Raw genomic sequence first — 17,802 nt, forward strand, 5'->3', positions numbered from 1 at the left:
TTCTAGTGATGGGAATTCCGGCTCTTCTTGGTGAGCCGGATCATTTGGCTCAACTCACCAAGAAGAGCCGGCTCTTTCGGCTCCCAAAGGGCTCTTCAGTTTACCACATATTATACCTTTTAATTAAATCAAATGTAGCCCTGTTTTGACTAATGATTTATATGTGTACACATATATCACTTAAATTATTCAAGACATCCTTTGTACTGAAGTATTCAAAAGTAAAAATTACATGTTTAATATAAATTATTTGCTGTGGCCAATTGTTTTCTATTTTAAAAAAGGGGCTACTGTATCAACCTATATAAAGTATATAAATATAGTTGTTCTCCCTGCAGGAGAGGGGAGCGTGCTTTGAGATCAGCTGCTAGGCTGCAGCGGGGAGAAGAGGGGGACAAAAAGAGATCTCCGTCCTCCGTGTTTTATTCTTATAGAAGTAAGAAGAGAAGTAATGGGGCAGAAACACTCCTTTTTACGGAGCGGTCCAGACATAGACATCATACGGCGACACATATGCAGTTGCCAGTTACTTTTGGCATTAGGGCAGGGATATCTTTCAAGGTTTGACATAATGAATTGTGCAACTTTTAAAGCAAGCAACGATGTTTTCAAATCTGTAATCAAAAAGCTCCTCAAAAACACTATAGAAGCAGTTCCTGCCGTTGTTACGTTAGTTCAAACAGTAACAATGGACTACTTTTCTTAGCGGATGCATGTCAATTTAAATCAATACATAAAACAATTTTTTAAATCAATAAAATCTTTTTCTAAATCCATAAAAGCATTTCAATTATTATTGGGAGTCATGTTGTTACTTTGTTGAGAATGTGGCCATGTGTAATAAGCGGGATAATGTCCACATTGCACATTGCATAATGTGCCTTCATGCCGATCTAGATCCCTCCGCAAAAACAAAACAAAAAACGGCTCATTCGCGGGCGAGAGCCGGCTCCCGTCGTTCACTATAGGATCCGCCCCTATAGGATCCGCCCCTATACGATCCGCCCCTATACGATCCGCCTCCTTGCTGCGGTCTGCAGCCAGACTCTATTGGAAAATGGCGGCGCCCACAGTGTTGATGTTATTTCGGTATATAATCAGTTTAAAATCACTGATAATGTCATCGGATTAAAAAAAAAAAAACAAGTCTGGCAGAGACTGGTCTGTTTTATCGGATGATAATTATTTAAAAATGAGTGTCATGAGCATACCATTCCTTTAAGTGGAAATACAAAACATGTGTACTAGTAGGCTGCAGAGAGAGGAGCTGTGGATTATCGTTATTGATTAATGCATCAGTGTTTCTTAGGGTCAAAAAACACTAAACTCACAACTTAAAATGAAAGCGTTTAGTTTATTTAATAAAAGAGCACATGTTCAATGTGAAAAGTGACAGTAGATATATATTAGTTGCAATTTGGTGCTATATATATATATATAAAACATTTTTTTTTTTTAATACCTTGAATTTCAGGGGGGTGCGCCGGGCTCCGTTGGCGGGGCGCAGCGCCCCTCCAAGACAATGGTAGGGGAAACACTGCTTATAATAAAACTGAAATGTAGATACAAAGAATTATTGTAATACTATTGAAAACAAAAGATGGTAAACATTGCTTATCTTATTAAAACTAAAGAAAGAGTGCAGAGATTCCCGATCATTAAATTATATTTCATTTAAAAACAAATGAAATACATTATTGTCACAGTTATCTGGTCACATTAAACATGTGTGTTTTATTAACAGAATGGGTCTTTGTCTCTATGGTTGCTCATAGGCATCACAGACTTTCAGCCTGCTGTGGTTTAATGTTAGGCAGTGGAAGAGTCACAGGAAAGTACTTTCACCTCAATGATACTTGTTAGCTTTACGTGTTCGACCAGACAGTCACCTCACCTCAGGTCAGCCGGCACCAGACGCCAATAACTGTCCCAGAGGCTCCAAGCCTTTCCAGATCTCTGTGTGTGTGTGTGTGTGTGTGCGCACACGTGCGTGCGTGCGTGTGTGTGTGTGTGTGTGTGTAGTGGGGAGCCGTAAATCACTGTAAGATAGATGAGCAACAGGTGGGGAAACACTAAGCAGTGAAACTGGCAGTAGAAGAGGTAGGAATGAAAAGTCAGGAGGAAGTAGTGGAGAATTGGGAATCCGGTAATAATTGCGAGGAGAAACAGAAGGAAGATAAATGAGAACACATGGAGAGAGATGTAGAAATCTAAGGTTGACAACAAAAACCGGCTAGAGGTATGAGAACCTCTATGACAGTTTAGTAAAGAGGAGGATCAGAACCTGTTTTCATGGCAGAGATTAATAGAAACAGCATAGAGTCTCATAACCTAAATAGATATGTGCTATGATTGGTATTTATTTGATCCAAATACATGTTGATTTTGTTTACAACACCAATAACATCTCGGACTATAACTGAACCTCTTACTTTACGTTAAGAGCTGAATGATGTGATATTTCTGCCACTACCACAATAAAAATACATTTCTAAAATCAAAGCAAAACATTGACAAAAAGAGTACAGTGAGACACAGAGAGTCACAGAAGCAGTGTTCAATGTACTGTATATGTGCAAATAGTTTCTAATTTCCAACACTATAGTCAATTGATGGAAATGTCTTGTTCCAAAATTATTAAATTGGCATTGCAGTTGTCTTGACATTTGTGCATAAAACTGCCCACAAATGCTGATTAATTTCTTCTTCAGTATAATCTGACAAACTGTGTCACAAAAGTGCTGTAAGAGGAAAGATTCTTGCTATTTCCTTCATACATTTGCTTAACCCAACTCTGAAAGTCTTTCAAGATGATGAGTCTCCTTTGCTCATCATTAAAACATTAATGTGTTTGTAATTTTAACTGTTAAGCACCCCTAAAATCGTATTTCCTACTTTACTCAATTTTTACAAAAAACATTCTATTGCTGATGTAATTTAAAAGAGATAATACATACCTTTTCACAAATGTTTTTTTTTTCCTGCTAGATATTTAAACTTTCCCCTCTTAGTTACTTTATTACACTGTCCGGAATGGAAGCAATTTGGCTCAAGGCACAAGACATGTGATGCATCCTCGTTTTTATCAAGATGTCTTTTTAGATTCCTGCAAAAATGTTTTGACAACTAAAATATACTTTCTTTCCTTCTTAGGTCATCATTGTTCTCCGTCTTGCGTCTCTCCTGCCCTTACCATGAGCTCCAGGTTGGTGAACAGGAAAGGAGATCCTCAGTACCGCCGGCACTTCCTGACAGACAACAGCACCTTTCATGGTAAATATAACATGGACAGAATATAATCAACAGTATGCTCTCTCTTATAACTGTACATCATGGCAGTGAACAGTAGAGGGAGACTCGTCTCCACGATTGAGCCTCAAACACTCAGGCATTTCAATTGCAGTTGTAATAGTGTTGTGAAATCATCAAATCTTATTACTGTTCACTGTTACGGCCCCTACACACGGCGGCGTGCGTTGAAGCTTGCCGGCGGGCATGTCTGACGCTCGACTAACAACCAATCACATGAATCTCCTGCCCCAGACACACAAGCAGCGGCTCTACTTTTGAAGCGAGCTATGCGAGCAACACTTTGCTCCCACAATGCAGTTCGGCAAAGCGTGACGTTACCCCATTCAAAGTGAATAGGCAGAAGCGTTGAAGCTTCAACGCACGCCGCCGTGTGTAGGGGCCGTTACCCAAAAAGTGCTGCAAGTGCAACTGAATTAATGTGTGAAAGAATGTCCCCAGAACATCATTCATACTGGGTATTGCGCTTATTTAAGTGGAAATACAAAACATGTGTACTAGTAGGCTGCAACAAATGACTTATATTATGTTTCTCTTCATGGGTGATTCATACATATTAGCACTCATACCGTGGAAAGTTGTAGGAAAAAGGGAGACCATGCATATACAAGGGATCAAGGCATCATCGTGAGTGCCTTGAAACATGCATTACTGTTTATGCCAGTATGTTGTATTAGATACGAATCACAGCAACTAGTGCATTCTTCATTATCTTGAAGGGTGTAATTAATACAGACATCACTTTGATGTCTGTATTAATTACATTGGTTCTGAGGTGCTGTTTACCCAGGAACGAAACGGGTTGTATCCGCTACTTTTCTCTTTTGTATAGCCCGTTCGTTCACACGAGGCCGTAACGGAACCGCGGAAACGGACCCCTAAAACGATAACATAACGGGTCCCAAGGTGGATAGGTCTGCGGACGGAACGCTCTGGGGCCAAACGGCTCCGTGTGTACGTCCTATACGATCATTTTCCTGATAACGATGAAGCCATAGCCCCGCCTCTCCCCACTTCTGCTGCTCACTGCTGTAGCATGGTCAGTAGCTACTGCTACTGCTACTGACCATGCTACAGATGTTATTGCAAAATCTACAGCTCCTCTATCACAACCATCAGCAACAAGTGGACATGGAGAACTACATGAACTACATGTTGCTAAATCCACCGCGGAGAATAAACAGAAGGGCAACCATGGCAACCATGCTCGGGGGTCTTCTTCACTGCTTTTGGTGTATTTTGTGGCGGAAGTACAGGCCCGGCATATGTACTACAGCGTCTCCAGCGGGTCGAGCGGTCTCGTGTGAAGGGACACGTTTATTGAGCCGTATCCGTGTGAACGGAATACTTTTTTGATATCGAATTTGGTTCGTGTGCATTTCGTTTGCATTTTGTTTGCATTTCGTTTGCGTTCCCGTGTTAGTGGGGCCTGAGACAGTCAGGCTGCATGCAGTCCATAACAAATCTATTTTCCTCTGTGGCTGTCACACCTAAGACCACTTAAAGGTTCATCACATACTACATCCAGCGTCTACATCTGACCCCAACACACTGTGTGTACTGTAGTGGGAATAAGGTTTGAGTGCTGCAGTACTCTTCTGTGGATGATGGATTGACCTGATTGATGCAGAGACTGAACATAAGTGTCTGTTTCCCCTTCATCATTCTTAGAAATAAGGATATTTTCCCTTTGATGGGAATGTCACGTGTTTTCTCCCTTTATAAATAGCCTATGTTTTTTGTTGTTGCAAAGTCGAGTTTTCTTTCATCTGTGGTTAATTTGTTTTGTTCATATTAAGATGAATGCGAATACATTCTTAGTCGCATAAAAGCAGAGCCGGCCCGACCCTTTAAGCGACATAAGCGGCCGCTTAGGGCCCCGCAGCCACTAAGGGGCCCCCTAGCAAAAAAAATATATATATACAGTACACCATCGCCATGATAAGTATGTTTAATTAATTGTGTTAATATGCCTAGATTGCCTACTTTCAAAGTCATGTATTATATTAATGAGTCAATAATATAATACATTAACCGTGCTTTACCTGAATCTCATCATGACACAAGAGAGGACGGCAGGATTGTAATTTCCCGTGTTCAGTGAATGCAACAGAGAGACAGAAATAAACATCTGTCTTATTGGCTGACAGGTACCTATCCTGTGAGCTGTGACAATGTTTAAAATAAACTGTCAGTCGGACTCAGAGTTTTTGAAGATGGACATAAGAAAACATTTTCTTAAAAGATACGACAATTCTCAAGTGGTGGCTCACACAACAACCCCAGAGCCACCACTTGAGCCAGGTAAACAAGGTATGTAAATGACAGTAAACTTCCAAGTTATGCGAACATGTAAGCAAAGGATAAATTACAGCTACGTTGACGTTACTTTGAATCGCGGGGGTAAGCTAAACTGTTAGCAAGTAGCTATAGCTAGCCAGATATATTAAATAAACACAATCTAAATGTAATGTTTTTTAGCGTCACCTGGTGATTTCAAAGAAAGCTCTCTGGGAAATGTTGACTTACTGTTCGACATGAAGCTAGAAGCTACCTTACAGTACACAGTTGATCCGGAGTCCTGTCAGATAAAGTGTTTCATAGTTAGCTTAGCTAAGCATCAACCTAGCACTGAAATATATGGATGTTATGTGACAGTATTTCTGAGAAAAAGTCAGCTGAAATGGTGGCATAGTTGCCACTGCTTTACGTGTCAACAGCATGTTAGAACATATTTGCAGCAGTAAATGTGGCTGTTTGGCCACAGACGTTTATTTAAATGTGCAACCTCTTTTTGTGACAGATTTTGGCAAGAAATTATCATTCTTCTGAATGATATTCCTATTGACAGCTAGTTTCTATGTGAACATTATGAGATGGAGAGCCAGAGAGAATACATGAAAAACAGTTATGAAATACTATATGACAAAACAAAAATACAGTTTAAGTGATTTGTAAAATATCCATAAAGAAAAATCTGTTTACAGTTATTTTTCATATGGGTGTTGAGAGATGTATCCATAGATCTCTTATTTTTGCTCTCAAAGTGCACCAGATTGATGCTTTTAACTTCAATATTTAAAAACAAATCTTCCCGGGGAAGCATGCCCCCGGACCCGCCTAGAGGAGGTGAGGACCCCCCTAGAGGAGGTTAGGTCCACGGTGTTTACATGCTTATTTATACAATATATGTGTGCTTATGCTAACATCATAAGACAAAAGTTGGTTCCGTGTTGTGTGTAGTGAGAACGCGCTAGAGTGAGGGGGGCCCCCAAGCCAAAGCTCGCTTAGGGCCCCCAAAAGTCTAGGGCCGGCCCTGCATAAAAGTAAGCTTGCACCTCCTTTCCACCTTCAGTAATCCCTTTCTTACAAGATGACATACTAATTGACTTTCCTAAAGTTATGTTCAACCTGCAACTACGCTTTCAGGGGGATAAGGACACGAGAAACATGACAAATAATCTGGGAATTCATTTTCTGTTCTGGATATTTATCAAACTGTATATCTTGTTGATATGTTCATTCCCTCACCGGAGTTTCTTATCTGTCAGAACCATTTCTGCTATCCCCTCTCTGACTCTTTTCTGACTCTTTCCCTTCCTCTCAGTTGTTTCAAGTCTTTTGTAAATGACAGAGTGGCTCATGTTTTTTGTTCGACTATGGTACATAAATCAGTGTGAGAAGGGGGTTTCAGGTGTGGGAGTGGTATGACCTCATGTACTAACTAACACACATAGAACAAATGCACGCACACACGCACGCACGCACGCGCGCGCGCACACACACACACACACGCACACACACACACACACACACACACACACACACACACACACACACACACACACACACACACACACACACACACACACACACACACACACACACACACACAGGCAGCACTGAGGGTGACACTGGTGGTCAGACATATTTTTTCCCCTTCAGACAGCACTAATCGATTAGCTCTGCCTCAGTATGAACACAACTGTGGGTGTGTGTATGTGTGTAAGTGGGCATGTATGTGTGTGTGAGTGTGTGCGCTTGATCACTTCATAATTGTCTCCTGCAATCCTAAATGAAATGGCTTTAATGTGGACCAATGAGCTAGACTAATCTGGGAGCCTCAGATTGCCCAAACTTTCATTAGGGAATTGACTTAACTGGAACACACTTGAGAAAAACATACTCAAACACAATGTCAAAAGCTGAACCTGTTAATGAATGTTGACACGGAAAGTGCTCTTTAGTCTTTTCCTCTCTCTGGACACGGGGCCCAAGTATGTGCACTACAGAAAATCCCTAATAGCCATGAAGCCTGCCTCTGTGGAGGCATTTTAAAAAAGAGACACACCGTAAAGTGGGTCATAGCACTGGCACCCCTGCGCAGTGGTGACTGTTTTCTCCCACAGATACACACCAAAGAATAACTGAGCACAAACAAAACAAAACAAAAACGGATGTGACACGAGTTCAGTTTGGAGGGGAATTCAAACTGTCGCCAACACAGCTGAACCGGACAGTCGGGCAAAGCTGATGAAATGTCCGAAATGGCCAACTTTGGCGGTTTAAGCCACTAGGCTGTGCGTTATCGTTCACACTCGCCTACTCCACGCCAGTCTTAAGCTATTGCTTATTAACAAACACTCTCCGTCGGTCCAACGAGCGTGTGAGGAATCGGCTTATCGTTTCGATTCTGTGTTGCGCTGAGAGAGGAGAGGCTGTGCGCGCTGTGGATGTGAGAGCTTTGATGATTAGTGAATCCACTCCGCAGATCGTTCAGGGAAGGCAGATGCTGAGGAGCAGTTTGTGTCTGGGCTCGTTTTTTGGGAGAAAAAAAAAGTGACACTCCACCATCATGGTGCGTCCAATCATCGTGCAGAAATGAAATACTCAGGCATGTTTTCACGGTTTTCTAACCGATGCAATTAGGAGATAAACATGTCCATAACGCATGGAGGGACCTTGTGAGACCAACAACTCTTGTCCTAAATGGCAGAACTTGAAGTTTGCAGAAATCTCAGTTTGGAGAAGGGTAAGTGATCATTTTCAAGCTTTTCCTCGATTCGTTATTTAATCATTTTAGTGTCATATGGAGGGGAATACTCAGTGTGGCATTCCTTTGGACGCCTCCTAGCCTATACATTTTTAGCATGAGCCCATGCGTAATGACTCCATTGCGCTTATTTGTGTGAAGAAATGTCACGCTGCTACAGACACTTGAGAAGAATGTTGATTGCAGATTTTTCATGAAGGATTTATTGTGATAAATGATGTGATGTTTATCGACATCTGGGGTACAACACGTCAACATATTGATGCCACATGATGATGATTTATTCTTATGTGAATTTATTCTCATATTTATTCTTTTGATGATGATCGCCAGGGGATCAACTGAAAACTGTCCCCCATGCTGAAAATGCCCCTTTGTACTTGTCACTAGGGGGCAGGAAAGCCTCTTAATTTGTCGATTTTACAAGACTTGCTCTGCTCTCAGTCTATATAGCAGCACATAGGTGTGGATGTACCTTCTCCTTTTAAATCCTGCATGCTCCACAATCTATACAAATCCCTCGGATGTTTACAGATTCTGTCATTACAGTGTTTTGGAGAGAAAATGCCAGAGAGACTGACAGAACACATCATATTATCACATAGCTCCGTTACAGAGCTGGATTGTTTCTTGTTTGCATCAGAAAAAAGGTTATTTTTAACTCCATACACTGTGACAGTGTGGGCTTGAGATTTAATGGCAACATTCATGTCCCTTCAGTCCCTCTGCTTTTAGAGTGACCCCTTTTGCTCGCCCCTACTGTCAAAATGATGGCGCATCCCTGGCACTTAAAAAGTGGGATGTGTCAAGCTGTCAGATTTCCCGCCTGCAGAGCCTGTTTTGTTTTATCGATGTGAATGTTTCGGTGTGAGGGAGGCCCCTGCTTATTTCAGTGGCTAAGAGGGCTGCCTCTTCATTCATTTCGGCAACACTTGTGCTATAGTTGCATGGCATCACAAGCCCTTGCAAAGAGAGGAGAGAAAAGGAGGGAGGGAGAAAGGTTTAGAGGAACATGCATGGCTGCTAATCTCCTCCTTAATACATTTTCTTGTTATTTTCAATCTCCTTTCCTCTCCTTCTTTATTGGTACTGACTGAAAAGTGTGTGAAAATTATTATCTACCCAAAGCAGACATTGAATATCAAGTGATTGATTTAAAGCAGAATATCATGTCAAATGCAAAGGATGTGGAAATTACATTCTGAAACTTTCAATGAAATACCTCTCTTCTCCCGAGGCCAGATTGGTACTTTATTTTACACTGACTGAATGTGGTCCTTAGCACGTATTGAGTATTGAATAACTGTCAAGTGCTCAAGCTGGTGTTACATATTTTATCTGGTAGTTATTGATTCAAATTAGACTTTTTTTATGTAAGCAAATTGCTAAGATATATCTTCTCACCCTGCTCTTTTAATACCTAGCATTTAGTTCAGCAAATAGCTTTGTTGCATTTTATATTGTTCCTAAACTATATTCACATCTCAAGGAATCTTAAAGCACCATCATTTCCATTTGAATTTCACTGATAACCAGTTACTGAATTTGCCTGCATGTTGACTTAGCCGCTGGCACGAGACATTTGTTAATTACTGTATATGAGTGTTAAACATTTCCATATAAAACCTCCTGGGACACTGATATAAAGCTGCAGGTTTATATATTTGTGTTTAGGTGAGAAAGCTACTCAGATCTTAGTTCATACCTCCATACCACACCTTTCAGCCAGAATGTAGTAGCTACAGTTCAGCCTCTCTCCAACATTTGATCCTGAAGTTGAGACGAGACAGTTTGCATGGAAGTCTGGCTCTGCTGCCATAATTATGTATTGTATCTCAATGTACTACTATTCATCCAGCCTGGCTCAGGGAGGAAGATAGAAGCAGCTTGAACATTTGACACACACACACACACACACACACACACACACACACACACACACACACACACACACACACACACACACACACACACACACACACACACACACACACACACACACACACACACACACACACACACACACACACACACACACACACACACACACACACACACACACACACACACACACACACACACACACACACACACACACACACACACACACACACACACACACACACACACACACACACACACACACACACACACACACACACACACACACACACACACACACACACACACACACACACAGAGGCTTGGGTTCCTTCCTTTGATGTCAGTGCTGAACTCCTCCACTCGGGGAGTCCCCTGTAGCATCTTTGATGAATGCATTATCATGCTACAGTTGTCATGTGTTTATTTTCATTCCGGTGCGGCTCTGCCCTCTGTGCCATGAGGGGATCTGGGAACCCATTTGTAGCTTTGGCGGCTTGAGCGCTGCCTTTAGCGTGCTTAATTAGGCAAAGTGAGTGACTGTGAGATAACAGTATGCGTTTTCCAATTTTTCACTCATAATTTTCCTGTGTTTCCTTATACCTTTTAATGTCCCTGATAAGAGGGAACATATCATATTTTGGACTTCCTTGCATATTTTTTGCAATGAATTAGTTTGCTTTAAAATGCATTTCCATTTGAGTTTGTCCCCCATGTGTGAATCATTTAGATTGACAATAATTATAATAATGGGCAAAGCAGTTTCAGTATATCACAACAATGCAAGCTCGTCTCTCTACTACAAACCAAATCTTTATTTTTACCTTAATACAGCACATATATTTTCATGACTGTCCATCACGCAAGTCTCAGGTTAACTTTTACTGAACTTAAACACATCAAAATGTTCAGTACAGCTTGCCAGTGAGCTGAGAACGGCCACTTGTAAAGGGTAAACCATTATATCTGAATTTAGAGATTGATTGCAAACTGACTTGAATACACATGCTAGAAACTCTACTCTAAGACCCCATTTACAAGGTAACGTTTGCGTTTCCGCACCGTATGCGTTTTCCAAAAAGTCTTCCATTCACACGCATTCGGCTCAATTAACGTGTCCTTCACACGAGACCGCCTGAAACGCTGTAGTACATATGCCGGGCCTGTAAGTGGCGCTGCTGCCGCCACAAAAGACACCAAAAACAGCGAAGAAGACCCCGGAGCATGGTTGCCATGGTTGCCCTTCTGTTTATTCTCCGCGGTGGACGGCGTGTGCTCCTGCTGTAAATCTCTCCGGGTCCACCAGCAGATGAAAAACACCCACCTCTTTGCCTCTTCCAAGGGACGAGGGAACCGTGTGGCAGAGTTTCAGTTAAAAAAAAAAAGGTCGCCGTTCAACATGTCCGTTAAAGTTTAAATCTTCCGGACAAAATTAGTAAAGTGCCGGTCAGAGGTCTTCTTTGTTATTTATTGAACTTTAAAACAAATTGATAACGACTCTATATAATAATATAAGAATAATAAACGGAGCCTCTCTTTTCCTCCCCCTCTTCTGACAGCCCAGCAGCTGATCTCTGAGCAGTGGGGAGAGGGAGGCGGGGCTATTTAATCGTTATCAGAAAATGATCGTATAGATGCGTACACACGGAGCCGTTTTCCCCCCCAGAGCGTTTCGTTTGCAGATCTATCCTCATTGGGACCCGTTATCGTTTGCGGGGTCACATCAGCATACTATCATGCTTGCAATGGTAATGTTATTGTTTAGCATAATGTTTATTATATCCACCATGATAGTTTACTATGTTACAAAAATGATATTTGCAGTAAACAGAAAGTAAAGCTGTAGCAGATGGAAATGTCATTGCATATATTTGGTTATTAAGTTTAAAAAAGTACGGTGATCAAAGTTATTATTTGTCATCTTAAGTGAACCATGAATGTTTTTCTTAAATGTCACAGCAAGTAAGTAAGAGGATCCCCAAACCCATTAGAGCACATTCTATGGACATCATGAATGTCTGTACAAGTTGTTTCTTTATTAATCAAATCACATTGAGGCACTGCACACAGCTAATTCAGTTATACAGTGTGATGCAATGCTAACACAACACAAGACAAGAAAAAGACAAGTGATCTGTTCACTTCATTATAACTTGTTTTTTTATTGTCCTCAAACTAGTGAATGAAATTCTGGTTTAGTGGGGGGGAGGCGGTGGCGCAGTGGGTTATTGTGTTGGTGTTCGGATCAGGGGAGCACAGGTTCAAACCCCACTGCAGTCAGCATGTCGTTGTGTCCCTGGGCAAGACACTTCACCCCAAATTGCTCCTGTGGGGATTGTCCACAGTATTGAGTATGTAAGTCGCTTTGGAAAAAAGCATCTAACAAGTAACATGTAATGTGTCTAGCTTCAATCCTCTCTGTGTGCAGTCTGCATGTTATCGCTGCATTCATGCAGGTTTCCTCTATGTTTCATTTCAATGGAACACCTTAGGTGCATTAGAGACTCTCACTGTCCCACTGGAATAAATGTCTGTCTGTCTGTCTGTGTTAGCCCTGACTCACACTGATTTATTCTGGACCTCCACCTTTAATGCATGCTGGCAAAGGCTCTAGGCCTCCATGACCCCAAACAGCAACAAGCAAAGACAGACAATTACTAAATGTCACTTCATTATTCGGTCATTATGATTGCTATGCTTGAATAAATATGACCACCCAGTTGTCACTTTACTAGCCATCTCACTGGTGGAGCAGGTGATGGAGTTTTCATTTTGCCAAGGCTCAGTACTGTCTGTCACAAATGTGCCACTGGCTTTTGTCCCTCCGTAGTGCAGCCTGATTTCCACTAACAATCATCCCAAGTTATCAAACTGAAGCTGTCCGCCTGACTAATTCAATTTCATTAACTGTTGAATGTACTGAGGGGTACAGTGAACAGGATGGAGACTAAATAACCCTAACCCAAATAAATACAGGACTACTTGGGATGTCATTTGAGGTTTATCATTTTTGATTAAACATTGCAGCAAATAACACTGCCTGTTTGAATATTTCAAGAAATATTTCACATTGTTAGACTTGACAATTAAACTACTAGGCAAAGACAGACATAATGTTTATTTCTGTTACACGATGAACATGCCCTGAAATACAGCACAATATATCGCCAAAACTCCACCTGTTTATTGTATATCCCTCTCTGTAATATATACATTTGCTGGTCGCACCTATTTATGTTTGAGCCCGGAGACTTTATTTGCATCTTATTTTGCGCCCTATTTCAGGAAACTACAGCTCCATGGTTTTACCATTAAAGTCAAATCAAACTCACAGTTATATGGTGTTGTTTTGCTCCTGAAGAATGGAGCTCCTGATTTGGTGATGCAGTCCATGAAAATGTCAGTACACATAGTGGAATGTGGGCGAAGAGGACTTCCCTAAAGGCAAAGCCTGGGTAAAATAGAAAAGCGTCTGGTAGAAGATGGACAGATGTGCGGTTGGTGATTCTGAAGTGCACACGCATGCACTAGCACAGGCACACACACACACACACACACACACACACACACACACACACACACACACACACACACACACACACACACACACACACACACACACACACACACACACACACACACACACGTCCCTCATCCCATTAAATCTCACTTTTAGTAGTGCATTATCATGAATGTTATGTCATCATTCTTATCCTCATATCCTACTGGTTGACCTTAATAAACCCATCTGATATGAAGAGACACACATCTGCTACACTCTGCACCCTCCTCCCTTGCTCTTCATAATCGTTCCATAAACTACACAACAATGCAACTGTTAAAAGCCAAATCTAAATCTCTGCATCACAGGAGCATGTTGGTAAACACACTGACACAGCGGCACATCGTTTGAGACACCTGTAGCGCAAACATCAGAGAGAGGAAGAAGGGAAGAGCAGCCAGTGGGAGTGGAGAACAGATGATCAGGAGAAAGGTGGAAACGTGTGTGTGTGTGTGTGTGTGTGTGTGTGTGTGTGTGTGTGTGTGTGTGTGTGTGTGTGTGTGTGTGGTGTTTCAGAGAGGAGACTCCCTGAAGGTGCCGCCACAGATCACAGGACAGTACAGAGGAGGATCAACAGCTGGAGTTTTGCTTGTTGTTTGGAGACTTTCTGTCTGAAGCCAGCCTGGAATGCCTATAACAGCTAATGTGAGAAAAACTGTGTTTTGCACACTGGGACTGAGCAAAGGAGGACTCCTACTGGCTTTTTATCTTCTGCAAAGAAATGGAGGAAATTACTTATGGTCCCACTGCAGTAACTGCTCCAAAAGTAAGATCCACCTTTTTTAATGGTGCTGCTGACAAGTCGACTGTATTGACTGTTGCGACTGTCCTGGCGCGTAACATCTACCATATTGGTGGCACAGTGGCAGTACCACAAAAATGCAGGCTAACACAGATTGGTAAGTCTATGTGTGTGTGTGTGTGTGTGTGTGTGTGTGTGTGTGTGTGTGTGTGTGTGTGTGTGTGTGAGTGTGTGTGTGTGTGTTTCATTGTGTGATAGACTATGATAGTGTTAGTGTGTTGAAGGAGAAAAACAAACACAAAAATAAACAACATTAGTAAGTATTTTTTTAGTGTCTAAACACTTGAATGGATATATCTTGTGAAAAAAAACACAAACACATCTTGTCATTTTTAAGATGTGTGTAAAAAAACATTGCATATTGAACATATTGCTGGCTCGTGCTGCTTTTTATAGCACAGGAAGAGAGAAGGAGCTCATGTTTATGTATCAGAATATCCAGAGGAGGATCAAACTGCTCACTTTCTGCTGCCGTGACTTCAGACCTTTAAAGCTTGTTTTAATGAGATGATGCTCAATACATGCAACAAAAATATATTGGTGTGTGGATTTCTGTGCAGTTTGCCACTCCTCATAGCAATAATTATGTATAAATGTCATTAATATTTGTCCTGTGGACAGTCAGTCAACCAAAACTGAATCATATCTTGATTAAACTTCGGAACACAAAACAAACCTCCCGGTCATGAGAGCTAACAGAGCAGTGAGCGAAGAATTGCGAGGCCATGCCTCCATTCGGTTTTATTTTGGTTTGATTGCTGTGCTTGTTGTGTTTCATTAACAGTCAGACTGGCTTGGATGGTTCAGGTTGTTGTGCCTTATGTCACATGAATAGTGCATGAAGGATCTGCTGAATATTAATGTATGTATTTATGAATATTTTATGATAAATATTTGGACTGTGGTCCATTCGAGTTCTCACCCTCTGACCAAATCTTAACAGAGATCTCATGCAGAGCCGAAACTGAAATATTTGGCCTAACTGATAACAAACTGATAGAAATGATGCGTGCACGAATGGCCAGGAAGCACCCTAATCATATTGAGTTTAAAATGACAGTGAAAATGATGAATGAAAACGGCTGTGGATGCTGTAGTTTTGCGTCACAGATCGCTGTATGGATCTTACAAGAGAGGATGGGCTTTGTTCTTCAGGTTATCACAGAGGCGTCTTCATCACCTACCCCATTAAAATATGTTTGAATTGCCTCGGCCTCTGTGGCAAGACAAGGCTTTGATCTGCTCTTTCTGCTCTGCACCAACAGAGATGATGAGTTCTGGCAAATGCTCAAACATGCATGTGCATAAAAAACAAACACACAGCAGTGAATGCAAGACAAACTCAAAAGTAGAGATGGAGACATGGCAAAGCAAAGATAGTGTAGCTACAGATGCAAATAATTTAGATTGTACATACATTTCAGTTTAATACATTCAATTAGATTTCCCACAAGAAGTGAAATTGTTTAAACTAAACTGCAAATTTAAATTCTCATACTCATGTTGATTTGAACATTAATGCTTGAGTATAAACGAGACCAGAGATTGGAGTGGAGATGTGAAGGGCACTGATCCATTGATTCACAATCACTGCTCTTTTGAGAACCACTTACTTCAGTTTCATCTTTGATTAGGAGGCAGCTTCTCTCTCTTGGACAGATATTTAATCCTGTTACCTCTTCTTAAGCTTAGCAATTGTCATCTTAACTAGGTTTGAGGTTTGACTCTTCATGGTCCTTATCATTGCTGATGGAGAGTAAAGTGACTGGGGATTGCCAGCAGAAAATGCAAGGTCTTACAGGGGTTGATCGACAACTGAAGAAAAACATGTAAAGAGAACCATCAATCCCTTTTTGTAAAATGTGTTTCAACTAAAACAAACTACCTGCACATGTCAGTCCTCTATTTCTGAAGACCTGCCCCATGTTGAGCTGGATGGAAAAAAAAAATCTGTATTCCCTTTTAGCTTCTTCTTGCAAAAATAAATGTCTGACTGCGTCTCGGAAAATACCCTCTTACATATTTATACTTTTTGGGAATTATGTGAGAATAGCCATGTACTCTCTAGTGGTGGTAAGTAGCATTTCTTCACTTTGGGCCTTATTTATGATGTTACATATCTAAGCACTGGCAACGTGTTGCTGGAAGCTCGACTAGTCTGAGTCACAGGTTTTGTAGCCTGAAACAGTGTGAGAATAAAAATCCCAGAAGAATAGGCCTGTTTACTGGCGCAGAGACTGCGGTTGAGATCAATACCTCACTATTGAATTCCATAGTTAATGAATCTGTACATTTCAGAAGTGGCTCTACGAGATAAATAATGCATAACTGTCTATTTTCTTGTTTCTGATTAATTATATTCCTCGAGTCTGTGTGTGTCTTCACTTTTCCATATTAATTTCTGCAACTTCGAAGAGTTGTCACAGCTCTGCTCGTTGCTTTCTCGTACATTATGAACCCATGAGTTTGTATTGATTACTACAAACATCTTAATAACAAAAGTGAATTTAAATACAGCAAATAGACTCTCTAATACTATATGTGGGACTTTAGCTTAACTTTTTTTATGATGTGGATAATTTATATATATTATTTTCTTTTTTTTACCCACTGTCATCCAAAAGAACCAGATAAAACATCTGTGTTTATTGTAAATCATAATTAGAAGTTTAACAGGACCCTATCACTAGGAGCTATAGAGGGTCAACACAATGGGAGTCCCTCTGCAGTTTTTAGCAAACATTGTGAGACTCACCTAAATTAGACTGTGAATATAAGTCTGCCATTAGCCACACATTTCACACTCATGTATCATTCTCCCCTTTGGCTAGCTTTACTACTTTTACATATTGGACTTTTTTTATGAGGTTGACAGTAGGGTTGCCAGAAACTGACCATGATCAAAATCGATTATTCGGCAGCCCTGGCGAATAATAATCGATTATTCGACCCCGCCCCCCCCGCGGGAGAAAAAAATAAATAAAAACTCAGACAAAAGGAATTCCGTTGTTTTCTTTACTGTAACATGTTTAACAGTACAAACAACAAACAAGCATGTCATCACAACGACGTGGCCTTGAAGTGAAGTTGGTAATGGCCAGCTGTGCTGCGTCTTTCTCTGTAACCTCTTTGGCGTGCTTCGCACTCAAATGCGAACGCATTGTTGAGGTTGAGTTGTGATAGACCAACGTCTTT

At 41.1% G+C, this 17,802-nt stretch overlaps 1 protein-coding gene across 1 annotated transcript in view; it reads left to right on the forward strand.

Moving 5' to 3' along the window:
- The window catches only part of plch1 (phospholipase C, eta 1), a 77,008-nt gene that overhangs the window by 11,824 nt on the left and 47,382 nt on the right, over positions 1-17,802 (forward strand). Inside the window, exon 2 of the mRNA XM_071205152.1 lies at positions 3,154-3,273. Within this exon, the coding sequence (XP_071061253.1) occupies positions 3,195-3,273 (79 nt within the window). The 5' untranslated portion in view covers positions 3,154-3,194. The remainder of the gene's footprint in view (positions 1-3,153; positions 3,274-17,802) is intronic.

The sequence above is a fragment of the Pseudochaenichthys georgianus genome, chromosome 13, assembly GCF_902827115.2.
Source record: "Pseudochaenichthys georgianus chromosome 13, fPseGeo1.2, whole genome shotgun sequence".
NCBI classification, from domain to species: Eukaryota; Metazoa; Chordata; class Actinopteri; order Perciformes; family Channichthyidae; genus Pseudochaenichthys; species Pseudochaenichthys georgianus.